This window comes from Chiroxiphia lanceolata, chromosome 3 (assembly GCF_009829145.1).
Source record: "Chiroxiphia lanceolata isolate bChiLan1 chromosome 3, bChiLan1.pri, whole genome shotgun sequence".
NCBI lineage: Eukaryota > Metazoa > Chordata > Aves > Passeriformes > Pipridae > Chiroxiphia > Chiroxiphia lanceolata.
The window spans coordinates 15,414,688-15,436,223 of NC_045639.1; the positions used below are offsets into that span (position 1 = coordinate 15,414,688).

The following is a 21,536-nucleotide window of genomic DNA, read 5'->3' on the forward strand; positions in this document are numbered from 1 at the left end:
GGCCACTCATTGAAAAGTAATTTCTTTGGTACATATTACAGACAAAAACTACTTTATACAGCCAATACTGAGCCCTATAAAGAGCAACATGAGAACATCTGCACATCAATTCCAGCAGTAACAGTTACAAATCTATTTGTCTTTGGTCACTGTCAAGGTAGAAAATATGTCCAGCTACTCCAAACAAGCTGTACATTTCAGGTCAAGGACTGTATGGCATGCTTACATTCAAACTGCCTGAGACACTTCCAAATAAATGCTTGGGACACTTCCATGGCAATATAGTGGTAAAAAGTTCCTAAATTATGTACTTGATTTTTTTTTCTCAGCAGATATTTGCTGCAAAGTCAGTGGGGACATGTATGTGCAAAAGCTTGTCTTGGAATCGAGAATACAACTGTGGAGGTCTTGGTATCAGTGAAGTCAAAAAATGTGGTTGCTTGTAAAAATCACTTAGTCAAACTGTGGTTGAGTATTTAAGGATTCTACCCACACAAAAAAAAAAGGTAACTACTCCCTTGAAAGGAATAGCAGTAACTGGGCTGTTTCAGATTTAAAATATCATATTAAATTTTATTCTTTAATAATGAGGTGGGATGTTTAGCATTCCAACCTATTTTCAGACAACAGTTTAATTAAACATTTAATGAATGCATCTCATTTCTTTGCACAAGCTTCACTCTAATGAACTGAGATAATAATGTAAACATCACTTTTGGATTATTAAAATAATCCCTTTCACAAACACTCCTGACAAACAAAATGGCTGGTGCCATCTATACAATATGCCCACAGTGCAGGGGCTCAATTTGAGCATAAAACCCAATTTACAGTTGACCGTCAGCTTTTAAAAAAATCCTAGGCAAATGATTTTAAACACAGTGATGTTTTCACCAAATCCCTCGATATTTGATTCAATTAATCAAGAAAATTTATAAAAACATCATTCATTTAACCATATAACTGCCTTTAAGAGAGTTGCCCAAGTAGGGATGCAGCAGCAGCTTCAGGATGTTTCCTCAAACAAATCCTGGTATTGGATCAGAGCAACCAAAACCATGACCTTCTTTTAAGCCACAGTCCTGCAGCTCTGAGGGATTTGTATACAGCTAATGGAGCTTTTCCAGGAGTCAGTTACTTTGGAAAGGACTATACATTTTCTGTGGGACTTTAATGCAAAAAAATAGACTTTTTCCCCCTAGCTTTATAACCAAAAAAATCTGAAGTATTTTTGCAAAATGGTGACAAATTTTCAAGACTCCAAGTAAAAAAATCTTAGTGAAATGAGTTGTCAAAACATTTTGAAAATCTGTCAACAGCCAGAATTCTTAGAAACCATGATTCGGTGATGCTTGAAATATTGTCTTGTCCATGCTGAAGCAGCTAAACCACATTCCTTGCTGCTTCAGCTTAGTTTTTTTTTTTTCTTCATGGAAAGTTACTGGTATGCTTTCCTATCTATTATGTGATTCCTCAAGCTATTCAGCATCCCACCAGCATCATCCTTTCCCAGGCGGGACATCTCCAGAGAGGCCAACACAGAGTCAGTCGGCTTCGACTGCTTGGAAAAGACTCAGCCCTGTCACCTAAGGAAACAGACAACTTTTCATCCTCATCTATGGCCCTGCCATCACCCAAGAAGGGACAATGAACAGCATGATGAGAATACGAGTTACACAAACTTTGCTAACTGGCTTCTCACTAAAAACATCACTGACCTTTCAGAGTAGGTGAAATTGCTGAGGACTCCAGAAAACTGGACTCTCCTTTTTCAATGTTTCCAACAGGAAAAATATAAAAGAACAACAACAAAAAAACCCCAACCAACCAACCAACCAACCAGTCTCATTTCCCCTGCAAACACAAAAGTACCAGGAATCCAAAGCCCAATATCCATCTACAGCAACAAAATTCCTGCATATTCAGGTAAAGTAGCTTAGTTTTACATAATTAGCACAGTGGATTGCATGTAATCATTCCTGGATTACCAGAGTGGAAATTATTTCTAACTATAGACATTGTCATTAAATGGTCCATATCTGACCTATTATATTAAGCCCTTGATGATCCATGAGAGACTTTCCACTCTTTTTAATGGGCTTTTGATTAGTTCAGACATACTTTGCCAATTTTTTTTCTGCTTCTTTTGCCCTTGAGATCTACTATTACTTCTCACAGCTACTGGGTTTGTGATTTATTGGTTTAATTATTTTATTTTTACTTAGTTTTAGTATTTATAATGGGACACAACTGACACTTTGAAATAGGAGACACTTTTTTTCTTAAGGATTGTATGTGGTATCGGTTGCCTTGAGCAAAACAGAAGATGGAAATCTTCTTTGATACTTCTAAACACTTTCACTTCTACTGAAAAAAATGCTTTAGCACAAAAGCAATAGTGGCAAAAACCAAAGTTTAAACATGCTAGTGGCTATCAAAATATGATACTTGAGTACTTTGTAAACTAAGTATTCGCATTTTATCAGTAGCCTTTTCCTAGGAAGCATAGTTGTAAACACAAGCTATTTTCTTCACCTGACAAGTATAAACGGTCTGCTAGAAAAGGAGGAAATTCTCCCACTACAGATGTGGCCAAGAGATAACTGCCAGTAATGTGAAATTTCATGGCCAAGCAAAATCTCTCAGATCCAAAATAAGAAATAAATGTGTGAAGAACAGCTATGGAGAAGTCCTAGTGATGGCAAATAGCCCTTTTCTAAAAGACATCAAGTAGCTACCTAGAGACAGCAAATATTTTCCTGTATTAAAAAAATAGAACTTAGGCTATAAAAAAACATAAACCAGGACACAAGCTCCCGTTGTGGTGAGACTGACACTGGCAACTGTAAATCGTGGGGAGGATTTGCTCCTCCAAGCCCAGATCTTTCCTACACGTGTTATCATCCCCTACACACACGTTTGCAGGACTGGCATCACTCCCATCTCTTTGCAATATTTTATCAGTGTGAATTCTCGTTTTATTTAAAAAATACGAATGTAATTATTTACTTCAAGTACCAGGGAAGGACTGCAGTTCTTACTGCAGCGTAACAGATAAGAAAGGCTACAGTGTTTATTCCAAGGCAAACAGCGAAGACAGAATACACCGGATTGGGGGGAGAGGGGAGGGGGGGGAAGGGGGACGGACCGGGGGAAGCCACCTTTCATACACTAGCTAAGATTGAATGGGCATTTGGCACCGAACCCAAAATTTATCATTTTCTTGGGTCCAATTTTGTGCAGCCCAAAATCTGGAGTCAGATCAGAAACAGCGATTCGCGCACCTAGAAATGACTAAAATTAATTAATTAGCGCTCCACCGACCGGTACCAACTCCGTTAAAAACACCTCCCTTGGCACGGGGCACGAGAGAAATGTTTTCAAAGCCAAACAACCCCCGCAGCGGCAAAGGCGCATCGCACACACAGCGAGGGAGCGGCCGCGTCTCCCGTGTCCCTGTTTCCCGGGCGCGCCCGGGGGGGCGGCCACCGGCCGGGGCCGCGGTGGCAGCGGAGAACTGGGGAGCGGCGGGCAGGGCTGGGCCGGGCCGGGCAGGGCGTCCCCGTCCCGCCCCATCCCTCCCCCGGGCCGGGCGCGGCGGCGCCCCGGGGGCGCGGCACCGGCGGCTCGGGCGGCCCGGCCCGGGCGGGCGGCACCGGCGGCGGAGCTGGGGGAGCCTTCCCGCCGGGGATGCGGCTCCCCGAGGGACGCGCCGCACGCTCCCGCCCTCCGCCCGCCGTCGACCGGGCGCCGCGCGGAGCCTCCGCCTCCGCCTCCCCGCGGCGTCTCCCCCGCGGCGGGGCCGCCGCCGCCGCCGCCCCGCATGGCCAGAGCGAGCCGGCCGGGGCGCGCCGCCGAGCCCGCGCCGCAGCAGCCCCCGGCCCCGGGGCCGCGGGGCGTCGGGCTGAGGGCGGGCGGGCGAGGCCAGCGGCCCCGGGGCGCCGCCGCCAGCCGGGCGGGCAGCCCCGCCGGGGGATGACTCAGAGCCGCGGCCCCTGCAGCGAAGCCGCCGCCGCCGCCGCTCCGGGCTCCGCGCGGCGCCGCCCCATGCCCGCGCCCCCCGCCGGGGGCCGCCCGCCGCCCGCCGCGCCCGCCGCGCCGCGCACCGGATGATGCCCCCGCGGGGGGCGGCGGGCTCCTGCCGCCGGCGGCGCCTGGCGCCCCTCAACGAGGACAACGGGCGGTTCCTGCTGCTGGCCGCCCTCATCGCGGCGTACCTGAGCGCCGGCGCCACCGTCTTCTCGGCCCTCGAGAGCCCGTCGGAGGCGGCGGCGCAGCTCCGCTGGAACCGGACCCTGCACAACTTCAGCCGCATCTTCAACATCAGCCTGCCGGAGCTGCGCGCCTTCCTGCGGAGCTACGAGGCGGCCATGGCCGCGGGCATCCGCGTCGACGCCCTGCGGCCCCGCTGGGACTTCCCCGGCGCCTTCTACTTCGTGGGCACCGTCGTCTCCACCATAGGTGAGCGCCGCCCCGACGGCCCCGCGGCGCAGAACCGCCCGCCCGGGGGATGCCGCGGCCGCGGCCCGGTCGTTATAGCGACCAAAGTTTGGGGAGAGGCGCTGCCGCGTTGCTGTGACAACCGGGGGCCTCGCAGTAGAGGGGCGTCCGGCTCCCTGTGTCCCCCCGCTAACCTCCCAGCCCGGCGAGTCGCGGTCGCACCGCCCGCCCCGCTGCGCGGAGCCGGGGACCGGTGCTTCTCCCGCCCCGCAGCGCTCCGGCTCCCGCGGGTTCGCAGGACCGCCGGCCGTCGGTGCCCCGGGCCGGCGGCGTCGGGGGTCCCGTCCCTACCCATTAAACTTCTGCTGCCGGCGGCTGGGTTTCTTACAGTCGGCCCGAAGGAGCGAGCAGGGCTGGCGGATCCCCGAGCAGCGCTGCCCGCGCCCCCACCGCGCCGGGATGCGCCTGCCGGGAGAGTGGCTCGGTGCCGGGAGGGTGGCTCGGTGCCGGGAGAGTGGCTCGGTACCGGGAGAGGCGGCGCGGGGCCCCGAAAGCAGCGGGCTGATGGAGATGCTGAGTGAGAGCCGGGCGTTCGCGGTGCCTGGCCGCTGAACTTGGTACCGGCTTTAACAGTTCGCAAAGTTAAGATGTGTATGTGATTAAAGACACAATCTGTATGTCTTCCAGCTGTAGCATAATACACGTTCTCCGTGTATCGCTGGTCACAGCTGGCTGCAGTTGTTAATATCCCATAGGTGTTCAGGAAGAGCAGCACTTTGTAAGCAAATGGTGAGTTTTGGTGGGAGGATATTTTTTAATATAAAATTACTGGGGTTTATTCTAAAATTTCTTACTCTAAAAGCACAATTAAGAACTACTGTATCGGAGATTTAGCCAAAGTAAAGCCGTGGCTATCTCAGGCTATTGCTTGAGAAATCCTGTCCCTGTGGACACAGGATCCTACTGATCTTAACTCTGACAGATTTTAAGTATTGTAACAAGCCAATTGTCTTGGGGCTTCTGACCATAAATGTCGTGTTTCCCCTTTATTAGAGAGGCAGAAACGCACAGCTCATTATTGCACTTACATTCATTAGGTTCGAAAATATTTTGGCAATAGTGACTAATCTGTATAATAGAGTCGTGATGGTGACTACAGCAGTGTTGTCAGGTAGTTACTTTTTGCATTGAATAGTTCAGTTAACTTCTGCTTTGCAAGTATGTTCAATGGTCCAGTCACTAGAAAACCATTTAATTAAGCATTAGGCCTTCTTCATCACTGGAACATACATTTAAAAAAGATCATTTTGACTGACCTGAATGGCTGGACAAAAAAGTCCGTGTATTTAACAAACTCAGTCTTTCCTTACACCTGCTGTAGCAAACAGAAATTTTCAGGTGATGTGTAAACACATCACTTCCCCACCAACCCTGCCTTCTACTCCCTGAGGTAATTGAAATGTAAAATGTTTCTCTTCATTTGCATTTGTTTGCATCTCCATTGCCCCTTCTGCAGTCATTTGTACCTGGGCAGAGGGAATGAGGATATCAGCAGGGGGTTTTGCAGGTCTTGACCCGCTGTAAATGGCTGAACCAAGAATTGTGTTTCTCATTCGGGTAGCACAACTGAGGGCGTCAGGGCACTGCTCTCTCGTTATAGCCAAAAATAGCCCCATATCTCACATGGGAGATGGAGGCTGAAGACTGTTTTGAGCTACAACAAAGGCCACGTTATGACAAGGACTCCCCAAGCAGTACCTTCTCTTGGCATTCTACCTGGTAGTGCTTACTCCTGGATTACTAACAGTACTTTGTGTGAGTTCAGAGAGCCTGCTATGGAACAAGGCTTTGCTTTGGGTGAGGAGATGCAGCAGAAGGTAGCTCAAAGTGAAGCCAAGTTCTGCCTTTGGGCACAGCAAAGTCCATGGCAGAGCTGCTGTGCTGGGGGTGCCAAGCTGTGCAGCCCAGCAGAAGCAGCATCTCCTACCCCTCAAGGCTGTTGCTCTCCGTCCTGGAATAGCTTTTACCAGCTACAGGTACAGTTCCTGCAGATGAAGAGGAACTGTTACCCCCACCTCAGTCCTTCTCCTTCCATGCCTCTTCAAGCTGCTGCAGCTCATAGAGGGACAAAGCCTATGGTGAGCTTGGCTGCTTCTCCATGGGCAAGGTTTCTTCCACTACACGGTTTATTCAGTTATTATTGGCAGCTCTGCCCAGCAAAAGCAAAAAAATCCAGCGAATTAACTAGTTGTCCAACTAAAACCCAAAACTGTACTGTTAGTCAAATGTGCCCAAAGCTGTCTGGCTCATGGTCCCATCAGGGAGAAACCAAATGGTAGGCATTAGAATGTCACCTGAGGGAGCAGTTCCCAAGTTGTTCTTTCGTGGTCCATTTTTCCCCTCCCAGCCAGCTCATTTATGTACCTACCTGCCTGGAGTACCTGTAATTCCACTGTCAGCTCACACACCACATTGTCCTGGTTCAGAGCAATTTGACTTGCTTTCCTGTCATGCTTAATTGACAAGAACTGTGTCTTTACTCAACCTCACCAAGAACTACCAGACATCCAGAGTCAAAACAGCTTGCCTTCCTCAACAACTTCATCAGTTAAGTGTGTCAAAACAACTTTATTGCTCCAGCTAAACACGCTACTATCCTAGGGAGGTGTTGGAAAGCTTTCTTACTCACTGCTTAACAAACAGCAAGTGTATGCAGTGTCTGTCAAGGGTAAAGCACCCGCAGGTTGCTCAGGTTCTTATCTGTAGAGGATTCCAGCTTACAGGTATCTCACTGTGTCTTTTAAAGCCCTCACTCTGCTTTCGACAGTTTTAATAAAACTACTAAATCTTTCATACGTAGACATCAATATAGTCACACAGGAACAGGGCTGCAAGTTTTCCTGGGGTTTGTGTAAGCTGAACAGAGGGAGAGAGACTCCAGTTCTTCATCCTTGTGTGAACAAGGGTTAGGCATAGCCAGGCTTGGAGAAAACTGCTCCATCCACCTTCCTTGAGCAGGGCCTTTGCAGAGCTGAGCAGCACCCCGTCATTAGGTGCTTCCTTGGCTGCAGTTCTGCATTTCCCTAATTGCACAGGGATGCAGTCAAATCCTCTGGGTGAAAAACATGATAGTAGGATCTTTAAGAAATCAGAGTTAAAATGAAATGATAAGTCTAATATTAAAGCATTTTGCTGAATAACCCACAAAGCAAGTGGCTTACAGCCCATAAAACACCCTCTTGGTAGCAATCTGGGCATTCATTTTTCTACTATTGCATTGTTTGTGCTTGAATAATGAAATGATGAGTCTATTTTGATTAGACATATCTTGATTTTTCAGAGCTATGTAAGAAAATTCTTCAGTCTAATTTCTGGTTGTTTGCTGTCAGATTACACCATCTATTCAGTCATTATTTTGCACTCCAAAAGGTAGTGTTTTTGTAGGCAGCTGTTATTGTTCTGATTTCTTTAAGGAGCAGCTAGGTGAAATTTATTCTTGATTCTTTGGTCTAAGCGACAGTAGACTTTGTTTTTCAGTTGAGTTTTTTCTTTCCTTCTCCAAATGCAAACCATCGATAGTTCCAAACACTTTGTTAAAGACTGAAAGCAAAAGCAGAAGTCAGACCAGTTTTCTTCCTGGTGAAGTATTGCAGCATAATCAGTCATAGCTTTCCCCATATTCTAGGAGCACAGATTCATTCTGCCTAGTACATCAGGCAGCTCTGGAATGCCTGAAGCTCTGGATTTCTGACTTCAGTCCATGAGTCTAGACTCTATACCAAGATTTTTTTCTTCTCTTAAATGTTAGAATAAACCTGAGGTGCCTCACTAGTAAAACATATTGAGTCACAGACTTATCAAATTTGGATTTTAAGCTTCTTATGTATAAGAACGTATGTTTCATAAATCCAGTGATATAATTGATTTATAGAAATCCATACCAGACATTAAAAAATGAGGTCAAAAGAGGTACTCCAATTTGTAAAAGTGATTTTTCAATATAATATGTTATAAAGGACCGTTACTGTGGGCGAACTGTTTTGGGATGGAACATGTCTGGGTTACATGTGCTTGAGAAGGGCCCCGGGAAGAAAAGATAAAAGGATCCTCTCTCTGTAAAACTGTGTGAAGGCTACAGGTGTTCAGGGCACAGTGTGTAGGAGTGAGCAAGACTGTTTATCCTTTCCTTGTCCCTGAGGTATCCTGTTAAATGACTCAATATTCTGGTGGACTGACAGCTCCACACAAAAGGAAGGGGTACGTTCTACTCTTACCTTAAATGAGAGACACAATGTTCAGTGTTTTCTTCCATCTCACTGGCTTCTGGGAGCTGTTCTCTGCTTGCTTAGGATGTCAGCTGGGTTGGAGCTTCTTCTCTCTGGATCCTCTGTAGGGATTTATCATACTCAGCATGTCATTTCTGCTTGTGCTCCACAACGTAAGCACCATAACCACTCAAGTCTAAAATATCCTCTGGCTCTGCGTCATAGTCTTGTGAAAAAATCTGGTGGTCCAGTTGTTCTGGAGGTGATAATTTAATGGAAGTGATGTGCAAAGTACAGTTGGACAGCTCAGCAAGCGAATGGTCAGCTGTTGGACTGCACTGCTAGGAGCCAGGGAGTGAGCCTGCAAGAGCAGGTACTTCATAGGATAATTTGGCAAGAAATTTCACAAATAATTGAGATGATCTGAAGGTTTTAAGGGGGAAGAATATTTGCCCTGTCTTTTTCATTGCTGTATTTCAGGATATGAACTTGAGCCGTGGCCACAGGAGGTTCTGGCTCTCTGCTCTCCGTGAATGCAGTCTCACTGTCTATACAGCCAATGCATCGAAAAGGCGACATCCAAACCAGAATGTAAACCTGATCAGCATCAGTATTATTGGTCTGCTATTCCCTGAGGCTTGTACAGGCAGCTTTTGGGAGGCTTCAGATTAGGGGGGAGTTGCCTCCAGAGTTGACCTTCTTAAAGTTAAGAAATAATCAAACAAAACCAAATGAGAAAGCAGCTGGAAGAGCAAGCAGTATCATTAAGCTGCAGTGTCAGGTTATTTGTCCTTGCCATCCTATATACAGTCTGCAGCCAGCATGAGAGTGTGTTTCAGGCAGATCTGATTCCTTTGATGCATGTCATGTTTTAATCAATGTGCTGGTGGATTTCTGGAAGTTATTTTCTCACTTGGGTAGTCTCGATAAGGAACAGAGAGCAGGAGGCTCAGAGGGCAGCAGGTGAATGGTCAGCATACTTCTGTGGAGAGAAGTAATCCTACAGTGATTTTCCTCAGAGGAAGACCTGGCACTGTAGCAGTATTTTCTACCTGCCATAGCTGCATAGGAGTATTCACTTCTTTGGGTACCAGATAGGCATTTCATTAGTATGTGGGCATAGGTTGTGTGCTCTGAGCAGGAAGGTAATCTAAAACACAGCTTGCCTTCTTGTCCTTGAGAGCAAAAACAGGAAGCTTTACTTGGAGTACCTCCATGTAATTACACGGGTAACTTGAGGTGTCCCCACTGTAGGGTCTCGATGAAATAATTTTGGTCATAAATTTGTGGGGGTTTTATTCTAGAAGGCAGGAGGGAAAAGCCCCAGTATTTAAAATAAAACCCTTTTTAAAAGAAAAAATAATCTGAAAATATTATATCAGTCTCAGTACTGCTTAGGATTTGCCTGCCCTTGTAGGGTTATGCCAGCAACAGAAAATGAAGCTATTACTGTGCTTTGGTCATCTAAACTGAGTGATTTCTACAGAGCACTTTATCTTAGATTACTTACTCTAACAGATTCAGAGATTTCTTAAATATTAAACCCTAGCTATGAAACCAAATGTTTTAAAACACTAGCATCAGTACAATGGAGATCTCGTTGTTGTTTTACTGCTGGAGAAGTTTAAGTCGAGGACAGCCAAACAAATCGCACTTCTTTTTGCTGTGCCCATGGAGTTTGAGGTGCTCAGCTGGAACACTGAAACCTGGGGTCTCCAGCTGAATGTCAAACACCACAGCATCTCAGAGCAACCACCTGAAACACAAAAGCCTGTCTATAACACCAGGGAATAAAGAATTTGCCCCAGCATCACATGAGATACGGTTCAGCATCTCAGAAGTCAGGGGAAATTTTATACTAACTTACTATGTGCTGGTTCAGGTTCAAAATGAAGACCAATTGGAGTCTGTAATCATGAATTCTCCATTTGTGCAGCCCTCAAGGTACCTCTAGCTCGGGTAGTTGAAGGAGCAGTGTCTGCTTAGTGAGCAGATACCTCCTGCTTAGCAGAACATTCCATTTGGCCTTCAGTCTTCTGGGTAGCAAATACCTGTATTTTAGTTCCCTATGCATTAACAAGAGCTTGGTGATGTGACTGCAAGCCAAACATTGGTGTGCCAAAACACCACTTTGACAGCTCTCCATCCATGGAGGTGACTCACGGGGCTCCAGCCAGTCCGTCTCTTATTACTGAGCAACCTCCCTGTAAACCAGTTATCGCGTCTGTAATAGCAGTGAGGGATCATAATTACCAGGCTTATCAGCTGCTCCGTTTGCTGCAGGCTCATAAATCCAAATCCTGCTTGAAACCCTATGGGCTGTGTTCCTGTGGAGCCCTAGACTCTTCCCCCAGCTTTGCAGTCCTGGGGATATTCCCCCTTTCTTTCTCTTGCAGCTTGTCTAACACTCCCCGCTCACCTGCCTGTCTCAGGTACTCTTAATTTCTACAGCTTCTGCTGCCTCCCCCACAATTAGCATGCCATTGTCTACTGGTGATTTGTTTTCTTGATTAACTTTTGAATATTTGTTTGATGTCCTTGTAGTCTTTCATGTTAATAGCTACCAAGGAAGTCAAAAGTAAAACTTTACAGTTTCTTTCTGTTCCTCATCACTCCTGTCCCTCTTCCCTTGTGTTAATCCTGCTATTGATCCCCGTTTCTTTTTCGGTCTATTTCTTTCTTCTCTTGATTGTCTTCAGTTTGACACAGATCATACACACCTCATCATTTTTTCTCACTTGTACCGATGGGTCATCTTCACCAGCACACTGTCTTGTTTTTATGCAAACTTTAATTGCTCTTCATTGTGGAGAGAAGGGGAAAGCAATTATAGGATAGTTCTGTTGGCAATTAACGTCATGTAACAATACCCACTCCTGGTGTTATGCTGGAAAATACAATGTCATTTCTTTATTTTAATGAATGCAGTTGTTGCCGTATCTTTGCAGCAATTGAAGTGAATGAGAATTTTACCTCTTGCCATAATACCACCAGGGTTAGAGCAACAAAAAAACAACTTGGAACATTTCATCTGCAATTTTTAGAGTGAAGAGAGCTTGATATTGTTGGAAACATAACCTGTGACCATGATCTGTGTGAGCCTTGCTTACCTTTATCAAAAGAGACAGTTTTTGTAGTGTGTCAGCACCAAGTGCATATCTGAGGGCATTTTGGGAGAAGACTGTTTAGGGCAAAGATTAGGGTTCATGCTGGTGAACATTTGAAATGTGAAAGTCCTCCCGAGCACAGTAAATCTTGGAAGTGACAATAAAAACCTCCTGTGAATAGAAACGCTTTAGTAGCAAACAGAACTATAATCCAAGGGGCAGTTGCATAGCAATCCAGGCAAATCAAATACCTCCTCAATAGCCTACATCTGCTGAAGTCAATAGTAGACCAGTGTTCAGAGCTTTAGGAAATCCTGCTTTACTCATTTTATTGGCACACTAGGTTTCTAAAACAAATGTAGGTCTGCTGTTGCCAGCACTCGTTATTACTTTGTACAATACATCTTCCCGAGCTCGGTGGGTCTGTTGATGGCACTGGCTGGCACACCTAGACATTGGAAGGTTTCAGTGCAATCCCTCATGAATCAAATGAGAGGTAGAATGAAAATTAAATCTAATTGCATTAGATGAAGCAAAGCATTAGCAGCCTTTTCAAGTAATTAAAGCTTTGGAGTGGAATAAGATAAGAAATTGAATGGTTTGATGTTAACATATGGGATTACTTATTATGAGTGAGACACTGCTATTGCTCGTGTTTAAAAATCCGTAGTAAGTGGATGAAAAAAGCAGTACTACCTTGATAACAGTTGTAGCCTCACAGCAATTTCTCAATGGATTTTAACCTTTCTGAGCTTGTACCACTGCAGCTTCTTCCCCATCAGAAGTGATTGGCCAAATGTTTCCCTTTCATTCTCAAGTCTAACACAGGCAAATTTAATCATGGCAGAAACTGCAACGAGTTCTCACCCATGTGAGAACTGGTTGAGAAACTAATTCAGTAAATTTCTGTTAAAACCAGATGAGATCCTTTCAGTTATTCATTACTGAATATTCTGTCATCTCTTTGCTCAGCCTGAGCATTGTGCAAACAATATATTTATTTTCTGAGGCCAAACAAAAAATACAGTGTCACTCATGCTCAATGTGCAGGGAGTCAAGTTTGCTTTAAGACTCATGGAAGTGGGGGGAAATGACTGCAGTGTAAAGGTCTTAAATCCAAATTGTGATTTTCATGAGAGATGTAGAAAGAAGCTGTTTGATAAAATGATTTGATTTACAAAAAGGGCTATTGGCAGAGCTGTGAGGACCAGGGAAATCTCAGATAAAATCGAAAGCTCAAAATTACCCTGGTAATGTGGCAAAGTTGTTCAGTATCGTTAAATTAAAAAGTAGTCAAGGGAAATGCATACTAAGGAAGGGTTAAATGCAGAAGTAGAAAAGGGGAAGTAACTGGTTAGTCAGCAGTCCTGTCACCCTGTATTTCTGCAACACTGTATTTCTGTTAAAGTTACTTAAAATCTTCGTGCCTTCTTGAGTAAATTAGAAGAGCTGCCCAAGCAAAAAGATACTTGACAGTTTGCTTCTTTACTTTCAGCTGAAACTTTTTAAAATAAGAGGCTCATGAAGGCATGTTTAAACCATTAACAAGTCCAGGTACATTTTTGTAGAGAGATTTGAAAAAAAAAAAAACCACAACAGCCAAACAGTGGAGAAGATGTGTTCATGTTTAGAGTTTTTCTATCCCACCAGTCCATATTTATAGCCTAACTCTTCATAAAGCAGAAGAGATGACACAGCTATCAAGAAACAGATGTTCTCTCAACACCTACCTACACTGACACCACTGGCAGAAGAAAAATATGCTGCAAGTCTATTGTTTAATCCACTCAAAAGGTAAGCCAGCAATGTAACCATGAAACAGCCTTTCCCATCTGTAAGGCTCAAAAAACCTAAGAGTGACATCTTGTTTTATGAGACTTCTTACGTGGGGAAGTACGACATACGCCCAAGATCACTTGTGAAATTCAGATAATGCTGTTTCTTAGCCTGAAACAAGAAGTATTGTGAGATGTACTGGCAGTGAAGTGACAGTACATGTGCAAATATTCTTTCGAAGCCAATAATGTCTCAAGAACATAACAAAATTTGAATGCCATTATTCTTTTTCCCTTGCAGCTCAGAAAAAAAAAAAATTGCTCAACCTCGGGTCTACACAGACATCTGAAATGCAACTGCAAGTTTCAATAAACAGCAAAAGCAGGTGTGAATGCTTATGTTTGAAACCCTGTTTGAAATGACAGGGCATAAGCTTTTTTTCTGTTAGGGTGTTGCTTAGATACGTGATTATCCACACGAAAAACATTTTCGACAACCATAGGAAAATAAGAATGGAAGCAGCTTTAAAAGATGAAAAATTACGATTGCAGGAGAATTCTGCTTTTTTTTTGTTAACCTGGAATGTGGAGACTAAAGGAAGATCAGAGGAGGTGGGAATGTATGGCTTCAGATATTGGCCACATCTCAAGAGAGGGAAGGAATTGGTGACTCTTGGGGTCCATGAGCTATACCTCCATATATATCCGTGGTTACTGAGACACACTTTGTGTATTTCTTGGTTATCGTACTTTTGTTTTCTGTAGATTTTTTTTAAACAGTTACTCTAAATTCAGGTATGTTTCTTCTGTCTCATAGTGTCTCAGAAACCTCTGTGTTTTAGCTGAGGTTTGGCAGTGCAGTAAGCTGAGGCAGATGCTTCTGCCCACAACCTGGAATGTGAGCAGCAGAGGTTGTACACCGCCTCAACAGCTGTTAATGCAAGAGTTTGAAGACCCTTATCTTCTAGGGGAGATAAGGGAGACGTTTTTCACAGTAATATAACGTACTTAAGTAACCAAGGGGCATGTGGGCTATATTTTTCCATTATTAACACTACCACCATTTCAGAAAAGATTATAGCAAAATGGTTTTCCCCAGCTGTTAGGATAAGGAAAGAAAACAAACCAGAGACAGGACCCTGCAATCATCGAGTGTGGAGGTAGCCTCGAGAAGCGGCTCTGGACTAGTTTAGATTAATTCACAAAGAGACAGGCTGCAAGAACACCCTGCTCTCATCCCATTTTCCTTTGGGAGGTGGTTTAGCACTAATTTAGGCAACACTAACCCCTATTCTCTCTGTTTTAACGAGCCATTAGAGTAATCCAGCTGTGCCAAGGGGTAGAGTAACTGAAAACAAGAGGGAATTTAGTATCGTCTTGCTTAAGATTCGTCCAAGAAAGCATATAATGAAGAAAATAATTTCAGTCTTGATTTTTATGACTGTAAACCAGAGACTGGCCCCAAGAATTTAGCAGAGAAGATTATATTACTTATAAGAACAATAAAACCTTAAGTATTGAAAGACAGTTTGTTTGTGAACAATATGATGATAGAAAAGGAATATTGCCACACCACAGGTCACCTCCATCTCTATACAGTCAATTCAGCAAGAATCAACTTTCTTTTTCTCTGTGTATTTTGAATTCATACTCCTGATTTTCATTCTTCCCTGAGCTTCATTCTCTATCATCTCCTTCTAGGAGAGGTCCCCTCTCCCTCATTAGAAACCATGTTCTGCTGCAGTAGGATGGATTAGCTAAAAAACCTGAACATAAGCTTGTCAAAGATTTTGAGCTTCAAGGCTGTGACTCTTCCCATGTGTTCCCTCTTCAGGGGCTACTGCTTAGCAAGACCATGGGCCAGAGCTGCTGCTCAGCTGGCAACACTGGTGACTTGGCACAAGTCAGTCCCCATTTGCTTGTACAAGGTATATAAAGGAGCAGCCAGCCCCAGCCAGGGAACCATAAAACTGATTTAGAGACACTTCTGCTTCTTCCTGGGCTTGGTTCTGTGCCAAAGAAGCTTGGCCAGACCTCCTTATGTATTTATTGGGCTATGTCTTTAGGATAGTGGCATTTAGTAGTGAGCAAGGGTGGACTTGTTTAGTTAGTCTTTGGGCATGCACTTTCTTCACGAGCTGTACACAGAAAAGGCACATGCAGTACCACTGAGGGAAAAGGCTTACCTACTTCTGGTGAATGAAAAGATCAAGAGTACTGCTGCTGCTGGCGAAGCTGAAGCCCCAGCGCTTATCTTTTTAAGGGTCATTTATCACTCAAATTTACAAAGGTTAGGCCACTTGAACTGACAAATGTGCCTGCTGAGTACCCACTAGAAACTGAGGTCTTTCTTGGAATGCTCAACTAGAATGCTTCAGTGTAGAAAAACACCCTTGGGAAACCTGCTGCAGGGAGGAGAAGAATGTTCAGGAGTAGCCAGGTTTTGAGGAGGTTAGTCCTCTCTCCTTCCCTAAGGTATTTCAGGGGGCACCCCCAATGCCTTAGACCCCATCAAGGTGATGCTCCTCTCAGGGCCAGCGTATCCTTCACCCTAAAAATGTTGCTCCCACTCTGTCACCCAAGACAGCTTCTCCTTAGGCGTGGGATCCCCTCTTCACCTGCCTGCTGACATGGCCAGGTGTCAGCCCCACACAGCAGCACCTCTGCATGTAAATACTCTGCGTGTGGAGTCGAGCTTCACATTCCCATCTTCAGGGGATTTCATGAGGCAGATTTCCTTGCAGCTTCTTGTCCTCCAGTTGGCAGCCCTGTTGCCTTTCTAGCAGAAGAGGTTCTTCATCACCACCTCTCCTCCAAAATTTCCTCTCCAGAGCACATGACTGCTCTGTTCAATCCCAGGACCACAGCCACCAGCAGCTCTGCTTACCTCTACAGCCCTCTTCATCACACCAGTCTCTGTTGCAGGAGCCTCTTGCATCATTCCCTCGAGGCAGCCTCTCATAACATCCTACTGCCCTCCATGGCTGCCCATGGGAGTGCAAGCCCCTTGCCCACATGTGGAAATCACAGGTTGCCAGAGAAGCTGGGGAGTCCCAGTACCTCTGCCCTGATGCAGTTGCCCTTCTGCCTCCCAGCCCTGTCTCTTGTCCTCACCCAAGTTGCAGCTGGGAATAATTTTAGGTTCATCTTTGTCATTCATTTCTACAGAAAAATATTGTTACCTCTTAGTCTCTTTTCATACCTTTCACATGCACCTGGTAACTAACAACTTCACCTTTTAGTTATTGAATGCCATCATTGCAAATTTAATCACATTTTTTTTCCCCAAGGAAGCTTGGGTTATTTTAGGCTTACAATTCTATTAACCCTTTTTAAAACCAATGTACTTTAAAGAAGAATGAATATTGTGGCCGTGACCTTTTATTGTGGCCTGTGGTTTAAATCATGTCCAGCAGAGAAATGCTGAGGGTGATTGATTCTGGTGTTCACTGATGTTACGCATTGCAGTGCTGTGGATAACCAATAACCTGATCACATCTGTGTGTAAACAGAATAAAACTGATGCTGTGGAAAGCCTTTAATAATTGCCTGCAGCTCCTTTAAACTCCTTAATGTTCAATTAATCCTCTCCTGGTTCTGTTCTGCCACTGTTGCTCCTTTTTAGTAGCAGTTATCTCAAACACCTGACTAATATTTCATGGATGGAGATGAAACAAGGAGCAACAGCAGAGACCTGGATGGTTTTTAACTACATTCATTAAGTTTATCATGGTGGTGTTTCAGGTCACTGAATAGACTGGGCATCTTTTCCCAAAGTCTCTGGGTGCATGTATGCACTTTTTTATATATCGAACATTCAGTTAGGAAAACAAACAAACCAAAAAAAATCCGAACTTGTTTTAGGTCACTCTGGTTCACACAGCAAATTTACAGGAATTCTGACCACCTATTTACTGTAGGCTTTGGGGACAACAAGTCTGTTCCACATGTTAAAGAAATGTCTTTAAAATAATTTTTAAAAAGTTAGGAAATGCCAGAAACTGCCTGCTTACTCATCTTGAGGTGGTGTATGGGTATGACCAAGGGTGGATGGATGAATGGGTCGATCAATAGGTAGAATGTTTATGGGAGTCAGTTCTTAATTGAATAGTCACTCAGCATTTTCTCCATGGAATATCTACTCAGTACATGGGTCACCAAGGACTACGAACTTGTGTATGATCCAGGTTAGGCCAGCTCTAAAAACTGCAGTTGTACCTCATGTCTTCAGACACCATATAGGTCCAACTTAAAAGGTCTTAATTCGTCCAGTGCTAGACAGACTGCTACTGTTCAGGAGCTGTTTATAGACAGTAATCTAAATAAGATCAAATGGGATTTTTAGAGCAACTTCGATATTAAAGGATTTGCAGTGGAAAAGCTCTAAAAAGATTTACAGTATTTTAGTAAAGCGGGCTGAGAAAGAGTGTTAAAGGGAAAGTAAGTTTTTAATTTGTAGCCTGAAAATGCAAAGCCAGGTGGAAGAACTGACTTGTAGTAGTCTCATTCCTTGGGTAAAAGCACTGGATACAGCAGTTTTGTCAGCTCTCAGCTGTGACCCTGTATCCAAGGCAACTGTTTCTGAATGTTAGGTGGTGAGGAGCTATAGAATAGATGAGAGGCAGTTGTGAAATATACAGGTATGATTCTCAGGGGAAATAATAATGAAATGCCAACAGGTGGAAAAGGGTTGAAGGAAGTACCAGAACCCAGACTTGGAATTCAGAATAGGATGTTTTCTTCCTTGATGTTAGTTCCTACATGTTAGTCAATAAAGACCAACCAGGACTGTTGGAAAGCTATGAAGTAAAGCAAGCATGGAACAGACGTGAAACAAAATTGCTTGCTCTTTGTTTCTCTGTCTGTGTTCTGTAACCCCCATCTCTTGGGGACCAATCCTGCAAGAACTTAGTCTTTGTGTTGCAACAACTACTTTCCCTCTGAAAGCAGAATTCTGGTTATGGTTGTTCTTGTTATTGTTTATTTCTGAGGAATCATTTGTTTAAAAAGGTGTATTCAGCCATTTAAGTTTCTTTTATTCCTTTAAATGTAGCTACATTATATTTATGTAGAGGTGATGCTACACTGATGATCTGTGCTGTTTCACTCTAGGATTTAAAATTATTGTTTTGGTGTGCTGACTTGCTGTGTGAGCGAAGTCCCATAGCAGGACACTTGCATAAGAAGAACTGGAGTGCCTGAGAGAGGCAGGGACACATTATGCCGTGGTAAAGGCTGGAAGACTTTTTTTTGTGTAGTTCTTGAAGTGACTAAAACTTTATTCCATCTCTGGAGAAATACATCTTTACTGGAAAACTGTCAACCTTTTTAATCTCAAACTGTAGTAAGACAAAGCAATTGGCCTGAAAGAAGAGCTCATAGGTACTAAAGCTGCTATTCTTTTTTATCTTCTGGCATCAACTATCTCTTTTACCCATAAGAAAATAGGTAAAAGAGAGCAAGAACAACAGGAAGCATGTCACGAGTTTTTCCAGCTGTACTACCTCTTGAATCCATCAGCAGGTTAAGTAATTTAAACTCCAGAAGAGCAGAATTGTAACCACAGAACCTGTTAAACAAGTCAGGATGAGGGTCTTATTTATTGCCAGCATTTACTCATGAGAGGCTGCTGAAGAGAGTGTTTATCAACTCGTCTCTACTGATTCTGTTTGGGGAGAAGTATCAAACACACGAAATTATTGCTGCCATAGAGCTTGTATTTGAACTGGTGGATCAGAGTGAGGCAGAATTAGCGTGAGGGAGGTTGAAATATTGCATCTGAGCCACACAAAGTCAACCCCAAGGTACCTGTATAATATGTCTCAGGGCCATGAAAAATGTAAAGCACCGTTGTGCTTTTTTCCTTGTACTGTCTCAGAGGCACAGGCAGTTCTGGATTAATTTGTTTCATCCAGGCATCATGATGTACCTTAGCCTTGAGCGGGGGCTGAGCTCAGAGGTGGTGTACAGAACAGACTGAGACTAACCCCCCCGTGGTCCAGGTGGTGCCAAAGGGACAAACACGGCTGGCAAAGGAAGACCCTGTGTGGAGAGTATGTGAGTGCACTTCCCTCAGCCAGCTGTTGACCTGAAGTTACATGAGGGACATGTTTTAGTGGTGGGCTTAGCACTGCTGGGCTGACAGTTGTACTCAATGATCTTAAAGGTCTTTTCCAACCTAAATGATTCTATGATTCTCTGTTTTCCTGGTCTCACCTGTTTCTTAGCACTCTCGTTGCTGTGATGGGTCCTTTCACCTTGCATAGCTACATACTGAATTTTGGTGACATTATGCTTCAGAAAATCTCAAAACATCAGAAGTATAAAACTTCAACACCTCTCATGAATGATCACCGAAAATACTGAAAAGCTTCAGCACATTTACAACTTGATCCAAACTGTCACTACCTCTTTTTTTTTTTTTCCCTAATTAATAAATGTGTCTAGCCATATGTGGGACAATAAACCCATTTATTTTGATGGTGATGTTCACATGCTTGCTGTGAAGCACATGTTTAAATGCTTTGCTGACAAGGCAGAGGCGAACAGATGCCTTTTCCATAACAAGCTGGCTGTGTATCTCTAGCTGGCAACCGCAGCAGGCTCCCCAGCTTCTTCTGAGGGCCAAGCACTATTCATCATTAAATGAGACGGCTCCTGCTAGCAGCCAGCCCAATCCAAAGAATGGGTCTACCCCACAGAGGAGAAGGAACTAGGAAGAGCTTCCCAATGACCCATGTTAAGCCTGGGACCCCAAGGCAGGCTTCTTGAGGTCTGCTCAAAGGTGGTCTTTTTTAAAACTACAAAGTGGAGATACAGTAGATCAAGAAAACAAAATATAATTACCTCTTTGGTGATATTTTCTGGTAATACTGTGCAAGTTTTTCACTGACTTTTACAGAAAATGCTGTTTTTACTGTGAAGGTACTGATCATAGAATCATAGAATGGTTTGGGTTGGAAGGCACTTGAAAAATCAACTATTCACAACAACCCTGCTGTGGGCAGAGACACCTTCCACTAGACCAAGTAACTCAAGTTATGCAGTATAGTCTGAATTGCTGGCACACAGCTGTTTCCAAGCATGCCAAATCTCTTGTGAAAATAGGACCACCTTTTTCACTGTGCACCTTCATGTTATTGAAAAGATATGTCTGAGTTTACTTGTCATGCACATTTACATTTTTTATTAACCAATGTGAAATTCTCTATCAGTGAAGTAGGAAGGGAACACAGGTAAATTACCCAGAAAAATACAGCCATTGCAAAAATAAACCAGTAGATTTCAAGCAGCAATCTCAATTCATTGTATATAGGAAGTATTTTCCTGTTGCTGTTTGAAGGTGCATCATGGTAATAAACTGGATTTAATGATTTCATTATGGTCTTTAATTACGTCATTGTGCTCTATGCTAGAAGTAGCTCCTTTTTCTTTACAAACTTTTATTTATGTGGTCTGATATTGGTATTTACCTCCTTGAATATGTTACTTCCTCAGTATTTTTGTGGAACAGTAATTTCAGCATGTGGATTTTTTACAAACCGTTAGTTTAGATTACATGCAGTTACTTATTCATGGGACATGAGCAGTCACCTCAATCCTGTCAGTGTGCTTTTTGACTGAACCACCAAGTGTTCTTACAGGGGAGAGTAGTAGAAAAAGGGCAATACCTGCAGAATTGAGTTTCAGAAGCATCTTCCTGAGATAGTATGGGAAATATATGTAAATCATTTCCATAATACAACTGCTATCAGCAAATAACATGGAGTGAACTTACTGTATTTATTTGCATGCAAATTTAAGATCGCTTTTGCTGTTATTTAACCATCTGTAGCTACAAGATATTACTGCTTGTTCATAAAATTATGCGTATGAGTAATGTCATAATAATAAGTAATATTACAATAAGTAATTCTTATAAAGAAGAGGTGAATTAATATTGTTGCTGC

General features: G+C 43.9%; 1 protein-coding gene across 2 annotated transcripts in view; it reads left to right on the top strand.

Moving 5' to 3' along the window:
- The first annotated feature begins 4,109 nt into the window (after nt 1-4,109).
- Nucleotides 4,110-21,536, top strand: part of KCNK12 (potassium two pore domain channel subfamily K member 12) — a 28,745-nt gene continuing 11,318 nt past the window's right edge. For both annotated transcript variants that reach the window (XM_032683373.1, XM_032683372.1), the window contains exon 1: nt 4,110-4,461. In XM_032683373.1, the coding sequence (XP_032539264.1) occupies nt 4,110-4,461 (352 nt within the window). The remainder of the gene's footprint in view (nt 4,462-21,536) is intronic.